The sequence below is a fragment of the Aphidius gifuensis genome, linkage group LG4 (genome assembly GCF_014905175.1).
Source record: "Aphidius gifuensis isolate YNYX2018 linkage group LG4, ASM1490517v1, whole genome shotgun sequence".
Lineage (NCBI taxonomy): Eukaryota > Metazoa > Arthropoda > Insecta > Hymenoptera > Braconidae > Aphidius > Aphidius gifuensis.
In genome coordinates, this window is record NC_057791.1 from 16,646,013 (window position 1) to 16,663,008 (window position 16,996).

General features: G+C 22.3%; 4 protein-coding genes across 5 annotated transcripts; 3 read left to right on the plus strand and 1 right to left on the minus strand.

Moving 5' to 3' along the window:
- Positions 1-341: 341 nt before the first annotated feature.
- Positions 342-3,090, plus strand: LOC122853987 (lipase member K-like). The gene is made up of 6 exons (XM_044154397.1): positions 342-422; positions 1,573-1,786; positions 1,884-1,998; positions 2,065-2,311; positions 2,617-2,704; positions 2,777-3,090. Exons 1-6 carry the CDS (start codon positions 342-344, stop codon positions 3,088-3,090), a joined length of 1,059 nt encoding a protein of 352 aa, XP_044010332.1.
- A 561-nt stretch (positions 3,091-3,651) lies between these two features.
- On the minus strand, positions 3,652-6,890 carry LOC122855311. 2 transcript variants are annotated; one of them, XM_044156574.1, is made up of 4 exons: positions 6,378-6,890; positions 5,988-6,101; positions 4,410-4,580; positions 3,652-4,336 (listed from the first exon to the last, which is right to left on the minus strand). In XM_044156574.1, the coding sequence occupies exons 2-4, from the start codon at positions 6,043-6,045 to the stop codon at positions 4,116-4,118; spliced, it is 450 nt and encodes a 149-aa protein (XP_044012509.1). In that variant the 5' UTR covers positions 6,046-6,101; positions 6,378-6,890; the 3' UTR covers positions 3,652-4,115. The 2 variants fall into 2 exon arrangements, with proteins under 2 accessions (XP_044012509.1, XP_044012508.1); XM_044156573.1 differs by having other exon boundaries at positions 6,382-6,442.
- Positions 6,891-11,235: 4,345 nt separating this feature from the next.
- LOC122855310 lies at positions 11,236-13,809 on the plus strand. Its single transcript, XM_044156572.1, has 3 exons — positions 11,236-11,873; positions 12,925-13,176; positions 13,275-13,809. Exons 1-3 carry the CDS (start codon positions 11,804-11,806, stop codon positions 13,511-13,513), a joined length of 561 nt encoding a protein of 186 aa, XP_044012507.1. The 5' UTR covers positions 11,236-11,803; the 3' UTR covers positions 13,514-13,809.
- An 863-nt stretch (positions 13,810-14,672) lies between these two features.
- On the plus strand, positions 14,673-16,511 carry LOC122855312. Its single transcript, XM_044156575.1, has 3 exons — positions 14,673-14,904; positions 14,976-15,137; positions 16,214-16,511. The coding sequence occupies exons 1-3, from the start codon at positions 14,823-14,825 to the stop codon at positions 16,429-16,431; spliced, it is 462 nt and encodes a 153-aa protein (XP_044012510.1). The 5' UTR covers positions 14,673-14,822; the 3' UTR covers positions 16,432-16,511.
- The last annotated feature ends 485 nt before the right edge of the window (positions 16,512-16,996 follow it).

Sequence of the window (16,996 nt, forward strand, 5' to 3'; positions counted from 1 at the left end):
CTGCAAAAACTTTCTTGCACTACGGACAATTTGTAATACAAAAACGTAAATCATTATTTATTTCAATTAAATTCCATATATTTCTTAAAAAAATACGGGAAACGGTGAATTCAGTTCCACCAAATGTGACCAGGTACACATTCTAATGTATATAAACGGTCGGAAAACAATGGCCCAGGGGGTAACCATGGGGTACCACGGAACTGAATTCACCTAGGTCCAAAAATACGTTAACTTTGTTTTTTTTGACAGGTGGCTTTCGACAATTTGATTATGGAAGCAGTATAAAAAATATACAGCATTATGGAAAATCAAAACCACCAAAATATAATTTAAAAAACATGAAATCACCAATGGTAATGTTTTACGGTGGAAATGATCCTATATCTACAGCCAAAGATTCTGCTGAAATTATAAAAAGGGTATCGAGCAAAGTTATTGCGGAACGAGTTCCTTACAAAGCCTTTACTCATGTAGACTTTACTATTGCTAAAGATATCAAAAAGTTACTATATGACAGAATAATCGAGCGACTATATCAATTTGCAAATAAAAAAATTTTCTTTGATGATAATAAATTAATCAATACAAGTTTTATTAAATCACTTGATTGAATTTTCATTAAACACTACTTAAATATTCAAATTAAACATGAAAAATTATTATTTCTCTTACGAGATTTGGTTTTTTTAATGCCAATAAATATATTGATAATTGTAAAAATTATAAAATCCGCGTTATTACATATTTAATAATCAAACAATATTATAAAAATCTTGTTTTTTTCCATAATTAACAATAATAAATTAATCAATACAATTTTTATACTTGATTGAATTAATTTCCCTTTTTTCTGTCAACTATCCTAGGATTTTTCATTAGCAACTAATTAATTGTTCAAATTTAACATGAAAGATTATTATAAATTGAATTATTTATTTTTCTCATTGCCAATTCAATTATTGATTATTGTAAAAATTATAAAATACCTGATAAATAAATTATATTATACAAAAATGTTAGTTTTTTTTTCATAATTATTTCACAATTGCATCACATATTTTCATTATTTTTCTTTAAATTTATTTTCCAGACGTCGATAAATGCATAATTTATTTTCATTCATGAGTATGATTACCTTTGACTTATTTTTTGTTGACAAAAATAAAAAAATACTTGACTATTATAATAAGCATGATAATCATAAAAAGATACAGACAAAAAAACTTTACTCAGCAGTGTAATTATTATCTCATCATATAATAATCATAGTACTACAACTCAGTTTATATAAGTTCATTAAGTTTATAATAAATCACTCAGTCATAGATATTCATCTGACGTGATTCAAAGAAATATTTAAATTTTCTATTTTTAAATTTTTTAAAAAATATTAAATTTCATAAAATCATGAAAACATTATTTCGATTATTTTTTTTACTCGTATTAATTAAATTAGTTTACCCAAATTTAGAAAGTGAAAAAATTTATAACTGTGTAAATAAAATTTTAAAAAATATTTATAATTTACAAAATTATTATTTAGTTAATAATTTAAATGTCTTTATTCAGATGGAATTAATTCAACAGTCAGGATATCAAGCAGAACAACACAATGTCACGACAAATGATGGATATATTTTAAATATATTTAGAATACCACGGAGTCCATCAAAATTTACTAACGAAACTGTCGAAAAACCATTTCGAAAAATCATATTTATGCTCAGTGGAATTGCAACTTCATCAAACATGTGGGTATTCACTGGATCAAATATAAGCTTGGGTAAAAAATTTAAAATTAATATTATTAGCATTATTATGATCTATCATTTAAGTTGTATATTTTAATTTTTAAATTGTTTATTTTATTTTTTAAATAGCAATGCAACTAGCTGATGAAGGATACGAAATTTGGCTGGGAAATTATCGTGGCTCAACTTATGGACGTAATCATATTAAATTGTCTCCAAATGACAAAAAATTTTGGGACTTTAGGTAAGGTAATTATTAATATTTCAAGTATAATTTACTTAAAAATAAATATTATTTATACCGTTCAAGTTTTCACGAACATGGATATTATGATGTTCCTGCAAGTATTGATTATATTCTCAACATAACAAATCAAAGCTCATTGATATACATTGGATATTCAATGGGAACAACAAGTGTCTTTATAACTCTATCAGAACATCCAGAGTATAATTCTAAAATTCAGCTAGTCATAAATTTAAGTCCTGTTGCTGGTTTCTTCAACAAACCTGACATGGATTTATCATCGCTTCCATTATATACCATGTTTTTTTTGGTAAATATTTTATTTCATTGTAATATTCATTCAATATAATTATAAAATTTTTTATTTTATTTTTAGAAATTGATTGATCCAATTGGACGTTATGAAATATTATTTCAAAGTCCAATTTTTAGTATATTGTTTAAAGAAATTTGTATTAAAAATGATATTGTTGATCTTTGTATGATTCCGGCTGATATTGTTTTTGGAAAAGATCGTTATCAAATAGATTCGGTATGACTAACAGTGCGTTAACTATTTTATAAATTTACAAAGTGTATTTAATATTTATCCTTTTTTTCATTTTGATTTTGTAGCAAATGGTTGAAAAGTTTTTAAAATATTGTCCTGCTGGTGTGACAGGAAAAACTTTTATACATTATGCTCAATTTGCAGTACAAAAACGTAAATTAAAATTATTTATTATACTTTTTATATATTTTTATGAATATTTTAATATGTGTTATTATTTTTTAGATGGTTTTCGAAAATTTGATTATGAAAATAGCGATGAAAATATAAAACGTTATGGTAAATCAAAACCACCAAAATACAATTTAAAAAACGTAAAATCACCTATGTTGATTTTTCACGGCGAGAATGATCCTGTATCGACAGCCAAAGATACTGAAGAAATTATAAAAAGAGTATCAAGTAAAGTCATTGCTATATCAGTGCCTTTTGATTATTTCACTCATTTAGATTTTATAATGGCTAAAAATTTAAAAAATTTAGTAAATAATCAACTGATTAAGCAGCTTGATCAATTTACAAAAGAAAATATTTTTTAAAACAATGACTCAATTATCAATTAACAATGCAATATTTAAAAAATAATTTATAAAAGTTCGAAATTATTATAGTAATTATGTGATTGAGGAAAATTCAAGGTAAATAATTTTTATGACACTGTTTTACTAAGGAAACAATTTATTCATTGCTAGATATATTTTTCAGGGTCACACAGATTTTTTTTTTTTTCTTCTCTTTAAATTTGTTATTTTTTAAATTTAAAATTTGTTCTTTTTTTTAAATATTTTCATAGCGCGTTTAATTTTATTTATAGCTCTACACACAAAATGTCTGCCATTTATGTTTTTTTTTTTTTTAAATATATATATTTTTTTTTTCTGTCGAACAAATAGTGAAGAGTGTTCAACATATTCGAAAAAATTATCTATAATTTTTCATTTAATTATAATTGAAAACTTAATTAAATATTACTTTTGATTAAAAGAAAATTTTATTAAGTTTCTTTGTATATATTTTTAAACATCGAGACTAGTTTTAATTTATTTAAAGAAAATTTGTTTAATTTTTTTTTTTGCGCAATCACCAAGATCTTTTTCTCACGGCAGTTTAAAGAAATTATCACTAAAAATTAGCCCGTAATTAATCAACATATTAATACAACTGAATTATTTTTTTTTTTTTTTCATTTCAATTATTATTAACTTTTTAGCTACATAGCTAGATTTGAGTTGTGCATAACGGCGATTAAATTAAGCAAAATCTTAGTTGGTAAATTTATACATCTTTTTTTTTTGTTTTTCATCTTATCAATATTTCTTCTTTTAAATTTTTTCAATTTTATTCTGAGCATTTAAAATTATAACGCATTTTTTTGGTCAATTTAAATAATCAATCACTATTATCAATATTTATTATTAAATAAATATTTTTTTTTTTTTCATATTTTTCTAAATAATTTTTTAAATTCACAATTTGCGTTTAATTTTAAAATGCCATTATGTTGGCATTTATTATTTTTTATTTTTTTGTTTATTTCAATTTTTTAATTATTTATTAACAATATTTAATTGCCAATAAATGTACGAGCAGCAGTGCCAATAATACATAATAACATTAAAATAAATTGTGGTGATTTATTAAATACTGTTGTTGCTGAATTACATTTATCAGTAAGACATGAACAAACTTCTTGTCTTCCACCAAATCCACCACGTTGATAACATTTACCCTTGTAATTTGATTCATCATAACCACATGTTCTGATGACTCTTGTTTCTGGTGGTACTGTAGAAAAAAAAAAAAACAAAATAATTTAATAATTAATTAAAAAAATATAATAACTAATTTGTAAACTCACATCCATTGACTCTAAATTCAATTGTTTGAACTGTTTTTCGGCACATTGTATACTTTGCACCAGCACCTGGTACTAATTCACATTTTTGAAGTAATGATTCGTGAGGAATTTTTTCTGAGCATCGACTATCAGTATAGCTGTTACACACATAACACTCCAATGCATCAACGCCTATAAAAAAAAATTAAACGAATAAATAAATAAATTAATAAACAAAAAAAAAATATATTCAATGTTAAATTCATTCAACAATTTTTTTTTCAATTTGTTTAATAAAAAATTCATTTTTTTCTATAAATGATTGAAGTAGATTTATAAAAAAACTTCCAAGGACATTTATAATTTATATACTGTATTATTTTTTTCGATCAATAAAATCCAACACGATATAAAACAGCGTTATGATAAAAAAAGCTAAAACAATCTGTTAATAAAAAAATTAAATGATTTTTTTTTTACAATTAAATATTATTTTTAGTTATTTAGATATTAATTTATATTTATTTTAGTTTGTTATATAATTGAGTTGAATGAACTGTGACTTGGTGACAATCTGTCTGCAAGCAACTCCTAAAAAATCAATGTAGCTAGGTATACCCATTATGGATTTATATAGTAAAAAATATAAAAAATAAAAAAAAAGGCTCAACATGGCCTAGAAAAGCCAGTCTTATTGGCGACGTCGATTTCGAATTGCTCGAAGGATATCCTATTTTTTTTTTCATTGTCTAGTCGTGATATAATTTTTATTTTAATCTTTTTATATTTTTCTATGATATACATTTTTTCCCTCATTGCTATATATATTTTTTTCCTCATTATATTTATTTTTATAACTTTTTTTTTTTTAGCTATCGATATGCAAGCTTTTTTTTTTTTTTTTTTCATCGATAATATACTGGATGGAAAAAAATTATATTCAAGTCTATATATGTCAAAGTTTCAGTATGACAATTAATTATCTTCTTGCAAATATATTTAACATAATTATCATAATTTAAAGATGATGAAATAAAAGCTAAACCTAATTAGATGAAGAGCTAAAAAAAAAAACAAAATTAATATTCTTCTTTTGCTCAAGTACCTCCAGTTCAATATTATCGACATATGAAAAATTTTTCGATATTGAATTATTGATGAAAAAGATACGAATTATAAATTTTTCTTTAATAGAAAAATTTATGTGAACTCTGGGTGAATTTATTTACCGCGTTGAGACGCGCGCATTTAAACTCGTCATTGATCCACCTTGCGTTTGCGTATTTTACAAATGAAAAGGGTGGTTAATACACAGACAAAGAAATGCAATATCCTTTTGAATTATAAAAAAAAAATGAAAATGAATTTTCTATTTTTATCATATATTGATTTATCAATAAAAATGAAAAACCACTTTTAAATAAACATCATAAGAAAATGACAAAAAAACCATTTAAAATACATACTAACAAAAGAGACTTTAATTATTAATTTAAAAATAAATAAAATATATAAATTTTTTTAAAATTTGAAAAATTTAATTAAACAATAGATAGACAAAATTATAGAATATAATTAATATATAAAATTTGTACTTACCACCATGACCTAGAAAAAAACAGGCGCCGAGTATTGCGATCAGTACGTCCGCCCTCATCCTGTCTTAGTGATTTTAATTCTCACTCGGTATTAATCGATGAACACAAAAAACGTCTGCGAGAATAGAACAATTAAAAAAAAAAATAAATTATCACAATAGCTAAATGATAAATCAATAATAAATAATTTAAATAATCAAAAAAATAAAAATTATTATAAAATTGAAAAAAAAAGTAAATTAAAATTCATTAAAATAATTATTAGATTTTATATTATTAAATAATTAAAAAAATAAAAAATAATTTAACAAATTTTATAGATTTGAATAAGATATTTAAAAAAAAAAAAAAAAATTAAGAGGGGGGTTGTAATAGGGTGCTTTCGACCTACCGACCGAGCGACCCCACGGCTTCGAGAGCTCGGATAGCACTGTTGATGCACAATGTTACTGGTTGGCACTGTTCTTCCACCACCCCCAAGGGTTACCCATCCATTTATCACAATATATATATATATTCACAAATACTATCATCAAATAAAACATATATATTAAATATTATTAATACCAATAAAAGAAATAAAAAAAAATTAAAAAAATTTAATATTTTAAAATTATAAATTAATTAATTATTATTTAACAATAATTTTAGCTAATTTATATATAAATTAAATTGATATTTAATTTATAATTTAAAAAAGGTGTCTTTTTTTAAAAAATAAAAGATATTTGTTTAAATAATTTAATAATAAATTGTTTTATTTATTTTTAAATTTCATTGTAATTTTTTTTTTGTTTTTTTTTTCTCAAGATGATGGATGAGTGATGTATTATTCTTTACACCTTGAGATTTATAAAGGAGACATCGAGGTGATATGACACTTGACTTTATAAAATGGTTGCTTAAAGTGGTAACTGCATACAGTTGATAGAACCGGCAAAACTCTGAAGTGGATAATGTTTCTTTTCCTGTGACACGATATATATATATACATACCAGATGATATATATATAATTTTTTTTTTTTATTATAAATGAATGGCGCGAATACATCGCGAGTTTTGATATACTAAATTATGTCATCGTCGCATGGAAAGTTGTATGAGCTTTTAAATTTTACTGGTGCTCAATATATTGCTTAATTTTTATTGAAAAAAAAAAAGCTTTTAATATTTAAATTAAAATTTTTACTTACATTATAATCACTTGAAATTAAATAAATTAAATGATATTAAATATTGGTGTTTATTTTTAAATGATTCATTTAATTTTATGGCTTATTTTTATTTTTTTTTTTAACTTATTAATAATGACATTTTTATGGTTTTTTTATTGATGATGAATTGTCGTATTTATTTATTTTGACATTCATATTTTTTTCATTTTAAAATTCATTAATTGATTTTTTTTAATCATACTTTCTCATAGTGTTAAGTATCTATCTAATAAATTATTTATTTTATCAGTTTAATTATTGCATTTTGAAAAATTTAAAAAATATATTTAGTTTGTAAATAAAAAAAAACAAATACAATAAAAATTATAAATTAAATTCGACAAAACATTGTAGTCTTGTCTCTCCCCCGCCCCTATCCCCCTTTTTTGTTTATAAATTAAATTTGACAAAACATTGTGGTCTTGTCTCTCCCCCGCCCCTATCCCCCTTTTTTGTTACTAGATTTTTCTTGTTCAATCTCGTCAACTTGTGATCTATTATAAAATTAATCTTTTGTGTTACATTCCATTTTAAACGAATAATAATGTCAATTTTATTAACCTCCTTTATTATTATTATTTTTTTATCTTAACAATTGATGATTTTGTCATCTCTCTTAAAATGTGTCACGATTCTTCCCTTCCTCCAAAGTTAATAATAATTTATTTATAATCGAAAATATATAAAACAAAAATAAGACTAAATATTATTTTATATGTTTATTTATATATATTATTCTGTGAGTTATATTTAAACGGCCAGATTGCGTTTCGTATTATTACTCTCGATGGAAATTTTGGTAGAAATTAATTTTCTTTTTTGTAAATTTTTCCCTCTGGAAATTCTTTTACAATTGACAAATTATTTATATTCAAATTTATATTGAGATAATATTCTGTACCAGTTGGTGCTGCCAGCGTTAAAAAATAGAAACGTAAAAATTTATCTTTTTATAATCAAAAATACATTAGTGAAAATTGAAGGAATGAAAAATTGTATCTCAAAAAATTATTTGCCAATTTTTTAGTATGTTTTTTTAATAAGTAGCCTGATTTTATGTACCGATTTGAGGAGCGCAGGCGGAATTAAATCGTCTATCAAGAAGCAAAATAGACTCGCTCTGCATTCGTACATGGCTAAGTCACTATACTGTTGTGACTCTTGATCTTATTTAAAAAAATAAAAATTATATTGGTCAAGGGTATTTATCACTTTGTTTTATATTTTTTCTTCATAATGGGTGTTAAGTGTCCCTGAAAAATTATTGAATGTTAAGTGTCCATGGACAATTATGAATTTACTTGGGAATAGAATTAGAAAATATTTATTTTTATTAACAATTGAAAAAAAAGAAATTTATAATAAATTTAGTAGTATTTTATTAACTTTACTTGTATTTTTTTTTTTCAATTGTTATTGAAAATAAATATTTCTTAATTCTTTTCCCATGTAAATCCAACAAAAAAAATACGTTTATTGTCACATAATAATTTTCAATACAATTTAACAAAATTTATATACTTAAATTATATAATAAAAAAAAATGTATTAAACTGTATTATTGAAATTTAAAAACTGAATACTGAAGAATATTGTATAATTGGTTATTAGTATTTCTATAGCAGAAGTTTTCTCAAACAAAACATTGGCAGTAGTTGAAATAAATGACAAAATTAGATCTAATAAATTGAATTTCTAATACAAATATATATAAAAAATTAATAACATATTTAAAAAACAATGTCTCACGTTGAGTAATTTTGTCTTTTAATTCTTCCAAAATTTTACTTGAAAAGTTTTCGATATGGTTTTTCATTGGTGGAAATATTTCTCCGTCTTTTTTTTTTACTTTTTCCGTCATTTCTCCACCCGAAAATTTCTCCAATTTTTTTCCACCGTTTCTCTTCACTGTTTTTCCGCCATTTGATTTCTCAAAAATTTGGAGAAATTTTCTGTTGAAGAAATGACGGAGAAAGAATTTTAATAAAGTCAATTTAATTCCCAATTATCGTTGTTGTTATACACAAAGTCAGACCTTTTAAAGTTTTAACTTTCTACGTTATCCAACTTTAATAATTCAGTTTTTTTTATATATCAACAGAAAATAAATATATATTTTATTTTCTAATTAACCATTCGATGATTAATTAAATTTCTATAAAATAAAAATATAATTAAATAAATTTTGCAATAACAAAACAAAATAACAATGAAAAATAATTGAAATTTTTTCATTTTTATTAAATAAATTATAGAAAATTTGATTTAAAAAAAATTTAATATTTCAAATTTTAAATCATTATTTTTTTGCTTTTAAACCTTATTAATATGCATATCTATTTTTTTTTTCTATCGAGTGTACTTTAATGATCTTTGAGCTCATGATCCCCTATTATTATTATTATTTTTATTGTTATTATTATTATTATCATGAGGTCGCGACAAAGTGGCGCCAAGCATCTCGACGCTAACCACCCTCGTATATATGAATCGTAGTTTTTTTCTATTTTTTATTATTTTTTTCCTCCATTTATTATTGTTATTTTGGAAAACATATTGTATCTATATTAAAAAGCTTAAATTTCCAAAACAAAAATCAATATATTTGATAAATATAAACAAATAATTATTATTAAATCGATTTTTTTTTTGTTTTATAAGAAAAAGTTGAGATTAAATACCATCAATCATGTGTTGTATGAAAAAAATGAAAAATTTTACTGGACAATGCCAAACAATAAAAAAAAAAAAAAATCATGAAAACGCGAGTTTAGTGTCGAGACCATCTATTGTCGATGGTCATGTTGGCGCCAGTCTTTTTCTGCTATTTTATTATGGATATTATAAAAGTTAAATAAATAAAGAATATTATTTTTTAATTAATTATTATAAATTTATTCAAGTAATATACAATCCGCTCTTGAAATTTATTTAACATTTCTTTGATGAAAATCTTTATAATTTTAAGTGTTACTGCCCTTTAAACTTTTTTTTTTCCACTCGAATATAAATATAATATTTTGTCAGTATAATCTGTTTGATTTATCATATTATAACTTTTTTTTTTTTGAATTTACATGCAGTTGCAATCTGGCCCCTCCGGAAATGAGGGGTAAAATTCACCCTTCGTGTATGAATCACCATGGTCTAATGGATTTACGTGTCTCTTTTTTATTTCCCTTCATTGCAACAAACGTCAACACGAAAAATACAACAGGCATGAAAACATAAATACATTCACTCGATTGTTTACAATTTTTTTATTATTTATTGAGATAATTTTATTGCCCTTTAATTCTTTTATAGATTTATTGAAATAAATTTTTAAGCCAAACATTGTTTATAAATATCTAAAGTTTATTAAAATTGTTTTATTGATATTGGTATTTATAAAAAATTGAAGTGAGATATGAATAAAATTTTCAAGGATAAGTTCAAGATTTACAGTCTAAAACTTTTGAGGATTAAATATTTATAGAAAAACAATGAAAAAAAGAAAATGAAAAATAATAAATTCAAAGATAGATTCTGTATTGAATTGAAAAAAATAAATAAGAAAATTTATAATCAAAGTTATCTGGAAAATTTTAAACTCGTTGTATTTTTAATTTTTTTTTTTGTAGATTTTTTATGTAGATAGTACGACATCTTGGCGCCACGTCATTTTCCCTTTTTACCCTTTACATTACTCCCGAAATAAAATCCAATCTAAAATTCAAATAAAAAAAAAAAAATACATCTTGGTTATATCCAATGAAAAAAAACAATAACCAATAATAAAAAAAATTAATAAAAAATTTGAAAATAAAAAACCATAAAAATACATAATTTAATAAAATGATAAAATTCTTTTTTAGATCAAGGTTAATATTTAAAATAAAGAAAGAAAAAAATTTAATATCATTTTTCAAACTTTGTATCAATTTGATAATAAAAAAAAAAAATAAAAATAAAGCCAATCACATAAAAAGCATTGACACAAATATCACCAGACAAAAAAAATAGTTAAATAGATGATAAAAAAAAAAAACTAAATGGGTCGTCTGTGTAGAAAATGACGAAGAATATATAAGAAAAAAAAAAAGAGTAATAAAGATTGGCTTGCATGCAAAAATTTATAGAATTTAGAAGGCCAAGAGTACTTTAATATAAAATAAATTATTAAAATATATAACATTATAATTCATGTGTAAAAAATTTTGGCATTTGACGTAATTTGTATATTTGAAGTGATGAAAATAAATATTATCAGGACAAAGAAATTTTTAAGGAAGACATATAATTGTTTGTCATGATAAAGGGGTGTTTTGTGGATAATATTATTTGTTGGAAGGGATGATATTGTGGGGAAAGAGCGGGAGAATACTACAGTCATCGCGCATTCTATCTCTGCGTTGAAAGTCAGTTAGGGTGTGGAAAAGTTAAGCAAATTTTGTTAGTTTGTGCGACGTATTAATACTAAACATTTGTACTTGATTATTAAATATTTTATAATAAATATATTATTTAATTTATTTAAATATATTATTATATTAAATTATTTGTTTATTTATATTTTTGGTAATTTATATTTTATAAAAAAAAATTTATTTTACTTGTGAAATGGCGTCGCAAGTGTTTGGATCATTTTTATCAATTATTTTGATATTTTTATCTGTTAATATTGAATCAGGTAAATATTTTTAAAAAAAATTATATTAATTTTGGAAATTTTATTTTTGTTAATTTATTTTTATTTATAAATTTTGCTATTTAAAATATAAACAATGAAAACATCTGTTTGAAAATACATTTTTTTTTAATTATTGATCATTATCTTTATCGATTTTTCTATTCAAATTCCATATGGTTGTTTTTTTTTATTGTTAAATTTTCAAATAGAATGTTCATTTGAGAGAAAAATTTGCATATTATATTTCAAATAAATTTATTATTTAGACAAGAACAATTTTAGTGTTTTTTTCTTTCTTTTTTCTCGGCATGTTTATGTAATTTTTCAACAGTAACTAATAATTATCTTGTTAAATACATTTTCCACCCTTTGTGATGTAAAAAAAATGATCAACAATGAATTTTTTTCTGCTATTAATATTAACCCTCTAATTTTATTTTTGCATTCAAGTACAAATGAGTAATCACTCGATCATAATCTCATATGAAAAAATATTAAATATCACGCACACGCATAAAAATAATCTATAAAATTATTAAAAAAAATTTACACGCAATAAATTATCAAAATAATAATAAAAAAATTCTCGATAATTATAGTTATAAAAATTTTATTTTTTGATATAATAATAGCTATCTTATAAATTGAATTTACGAAAGTGCATGATACTTGATATTTTTGGCTTACAAGCAGTGATATGAATTCATGAAAAAAAATAAAAACGAATATATCAAATTTATGGGAATAAGAGCATGAAGAAGAAGCAAAATATTTTTTATATTTCCTCAAGGGAGGTTTCCTCAAATTTCAAATGCATCATGATATTTAATATTCCCAACAACTCAAAGTATATCAAAGTATTTTTAAAATTAACTTGGCAATGTGACGAAAAATTATTATTTTTTTTTTTGCAAAACTAACTAAAATTTTTCTACTTAAATTATTTAATCTATTTTCAAGCTTTTTATTTGATTATTTTTAATTCAAGCTATTATCTAATTTTTGTTTTTACATATTAAGTATTTTATTATATATTTCTTTTTCTTTTTAGGTGAAGCCTTAAAATGCTACGAGTGTATGTCAACTAGCAGCACCACTGCCGATGAATGTAGTGGTGAAATGATAACAAAATCATCAAGTGTACATACTGTTGAGTGTAGCATAAGCACAATGAAAGCTTGGCATATGCGTGTACAAAAAAATCCATCATTTCAAAATATTGAAAATATATTTGACGTTGATGGTTCACAAATAAATAATCAGATTCATGTTAACATGAAATGTGCCAAGTTAACATTTAGAGGTAAACCTAACTCATTATATTTTTATTAGTTGCTATGTGTAAAATTTTTTAGCAAATAAAATAATAATAAAGCAATACAATCTTTAATTTAATTTTAGTTGATGGAGCACCAGTTACAATGAGAACATGTCAAACAGCTGAATCAGCAAATATGAAAAATCCATGTGATAGTATAATTAAAAGACTTCCAAAACATCAAAAAGATGAAACACCATATTGTGGTCTTTGTGAAGGTGATCTTTGCAACAATGCATATATTTTTTCAGCATCAATTGCAACAACATTTATTCCACTTATAGCCTCTCTGTTAATGGCTAACTTATTTCAAACAGCGTAACATTATTTAGCTAAATAATTATTAAAAAAAAATATATATTTATTTATTTATATTAACAAGAGCTCTGTCATCTCTAAAAACAAATTGATAGAAAAAAATATTGAACCTGCTACATACCCTTATTCTCAATGATAAACAGAAAATTCTGGCTAATTTATTTTTATTTATAAAAAAAAAATTATTATCATAAATTTATCAATATATTTCTATAAACATAATCCTGCGTACCAACAATCTTATATTTTTTTATTAAACAAAAAAAATTATTACAAATTATAAAAATATAATTATATTACTAAAAAAAAAAAAGAAAAAAAAATTATAATTCTTTGTTAGTTTCGGTGGCAGGTTAATATTGTAATAATTTACCAGGAGATGCTTTGCTATTGAATAATTTACATAATATTATAAACATAAATATTTATTATACTTGATGTAAAAACAAAAAATTAATAATAATAATTTATTGATTTATGATATTTTTTTCTATTTAAAAATTTTTTTTCTGGCACATTTATTATTTATGTATATTTTATTAATTAATTTATTATTAATTTATATTTAATTATTAATTAAAATTAATAATGTATTTATTCAAAATAATATTTATTCCCATTTACTCCTCAAGCTGCTTCCTCATAGTAAAATATTAAAAGAAAAAAAAAAAGAAAAAACATAAAAATAAAGTTACAAATGTATATTTATTTATACAATCGTGCCTAGATAATAATGCAAATGTTATAAACAAAAAAAAATATGCGTAAATGTAATTGAATAAAAAAAAAAAAAAAAAAAGTACTTAACATAAATTAAAAATTGTGCCATTAAAGTTTAAAAATAAAATGTAAAAAAAAATAAAAAATAAAAAACCTGAAATAATAAATTAAATTAATTACACTATTTTTTATGTTTAATATATTTTTTTTTCAATTATTATCTTATCTAAATTAAAATTTAAAGAAAAAAATTTAAAAAAAAAAAAAACTGCATGTTGACATGTTGACATTTCCTCGTGAGGAAAAAAAAAAAAAAAAATTAAAAATTAATTCGAAAGATGCCGGTGTCTGTTTAAGATAAACACATTGAAATAAAATGTATAAAATCAGCACATAAATACACATGTGTATATAATTCAATTCACCTTGTCCTGTCACACATATGAAATATTTACACACCCCCACCTGTTTTGTCTTCTCAATGGTTCCTCTTTATATTTAAATTTTCTTAGTGATACCATATCATTTACAAGTGTTGCATCTTTTTCTTTATTCCCAATTTTTTTTCATCCCTTAAATGTGTCGCCAAGTGAATGATAATTAATTGTAAAAATAAATTAAATATGGATTTAAAATTTAGTAAAAAAATATTATTTATATTTATCTGTTTAAATGGTGAGTTAATTAGGTAATTAATTGCTTTAAATATAGATTTTTATATAATTTTTATTTGTAAATTTTTTTAGTTGGTTTTGTGAAAGGAAGGCTTTCGTGTTACGAATGTAATATTGATCTTAATGAAGGAAGAAGAGCAGAATGCAATGATCCATATGCACCAGGACCATCAGTGGATCTTGTAACTTGTCCAAATTATGAACCTCATAGTTGCCTCAAAGCCATCATATTATGTACGTAAAAAAAAAAAAAATAAATAATTCAAGCTTGGATAAAATGGGTAAAAAATAAAAAAAATAAATCAATTTTACTTTTAAATATTTTAAGCCGTTAATTGAAAAAAAGAGTCAGGTGATTTATTATCTTACAACTCTCACTTTTCAATGTACTTTCTTCTTTTTTTTTTTTTTTATAAATTTATTTTTACATAAACACAAACACACACAATTTTCTCGTGAATTTAATAAAGTCAAAAAAATATATATAAATTGAGTTTAAAGTAATTTTATTTTTTTTATTCATTTGAATAAACTTTTGTGATGGTTTTTAATGAAAAATAAAAATAAAATGATACTGTGTATTGTATACTTGACAACGACAAACAAACGACTTATCTTCGTTATACCTCGGGGCTTTTATTCTTCAACATCTGGGAGATACCACACTGGACCCACTTTTTTTTATTATTGTTTTTATCATGTTGTGATAAAATGTACACGTGCTTATGTATCCTATTTTAAATACTTACTAAATGTACTAATTAATTTATTAATTTTAATTCAAAAAAAAAAAACCAACTTGATTTAAACTAAAAAATTTAAAATTCAAAATTCGCTCCTATGTTTAAAAATAAACTTTTTCTATCGATTTTTTTTGCATTTAATCTGTTAAAATATCAATTTATTTTTGTGATTAATTTTAATAACTTTACCTTAAAAAATAACAACAATAAATTAACAATTAAAATAAAAAAACATTTTTAAATATAAAATCGTTAAATTTTTTATTTTAATTGTTAATTTATTGTTGTTATTTTTTAAGGTAAATTATCAAAATTAATTACACAAATAATTTGACATTTTAACAGTCTTCAATGAAAAAAATAAATAAAAAAAAAAAGTTTATTTTCAAATATAGAAACTAATTTTAAATTTACAAGTTTTTTTTTTTTTTTGTCATTATGCTCTGTTTATCTCATGATCATTATAATAATGATTAAGTCAATGTTTTTAAAAATAACCCATAATAATTCAAGTAATTTGTCATACTTTATAAAAAAAAAAATTTTTTTTTATTTTACATATTTCAGATAAAAATGTTCACGTGACTGTGAGAAGTTGCGTGCCAACTCGTACTCAAAATACATATTGTGATTTTCATAATAACTATCCAGAGGCCTCTGTATCATGTTCATTTTGTAATGAAAATGCTTGCAATAAATCATCAATTTTATTAAATATAAATATTAATTTAATTATCATAGAAATAACATTTGTATTATATTATTTTTTTATTATTGTTACTTAATTTTTATTTAATTGCATAAATATATTTGTATTTAATATTTATTATTCATTTAAAAATATATATATTTGTTGGAACAATAATTATTCAATTAGCATTTGTTGATAAATTTCAAAGATCAATCGGATCAACCGGACACCGGATAGGCTAGTTTGAATTTAAGTGATGTTTTTGTAGATGATATAAGAAAAAAAATATACATACATATTTTAGTAGATGAATAAAAATGAAGAAGACAATGATGATGAAGGGATCGGGTCAAATGGCAAGTCAATTTGGTAATGTCTACAGGGTTAAATACTCAACTGACCCTAATTTTATTTTCTTTCTTATATTTAACTTATAATTATTTTATTTTTCTATCAATGAAATTAATATCTAAAATTTAAATTTTTATACTTAAAAAATTTAACAATTAATTTATTAACTTATTTAATAAATTTAAAAAAAAATTAACAACTTTAAAAAATATGTAAAAATATCATTTAAAAGTTATATGAAAATTACGACGTAGAAAATTAGAATTACGTGTCTAATTATCACTAGTTAAATGATAGAAAAAAATAAA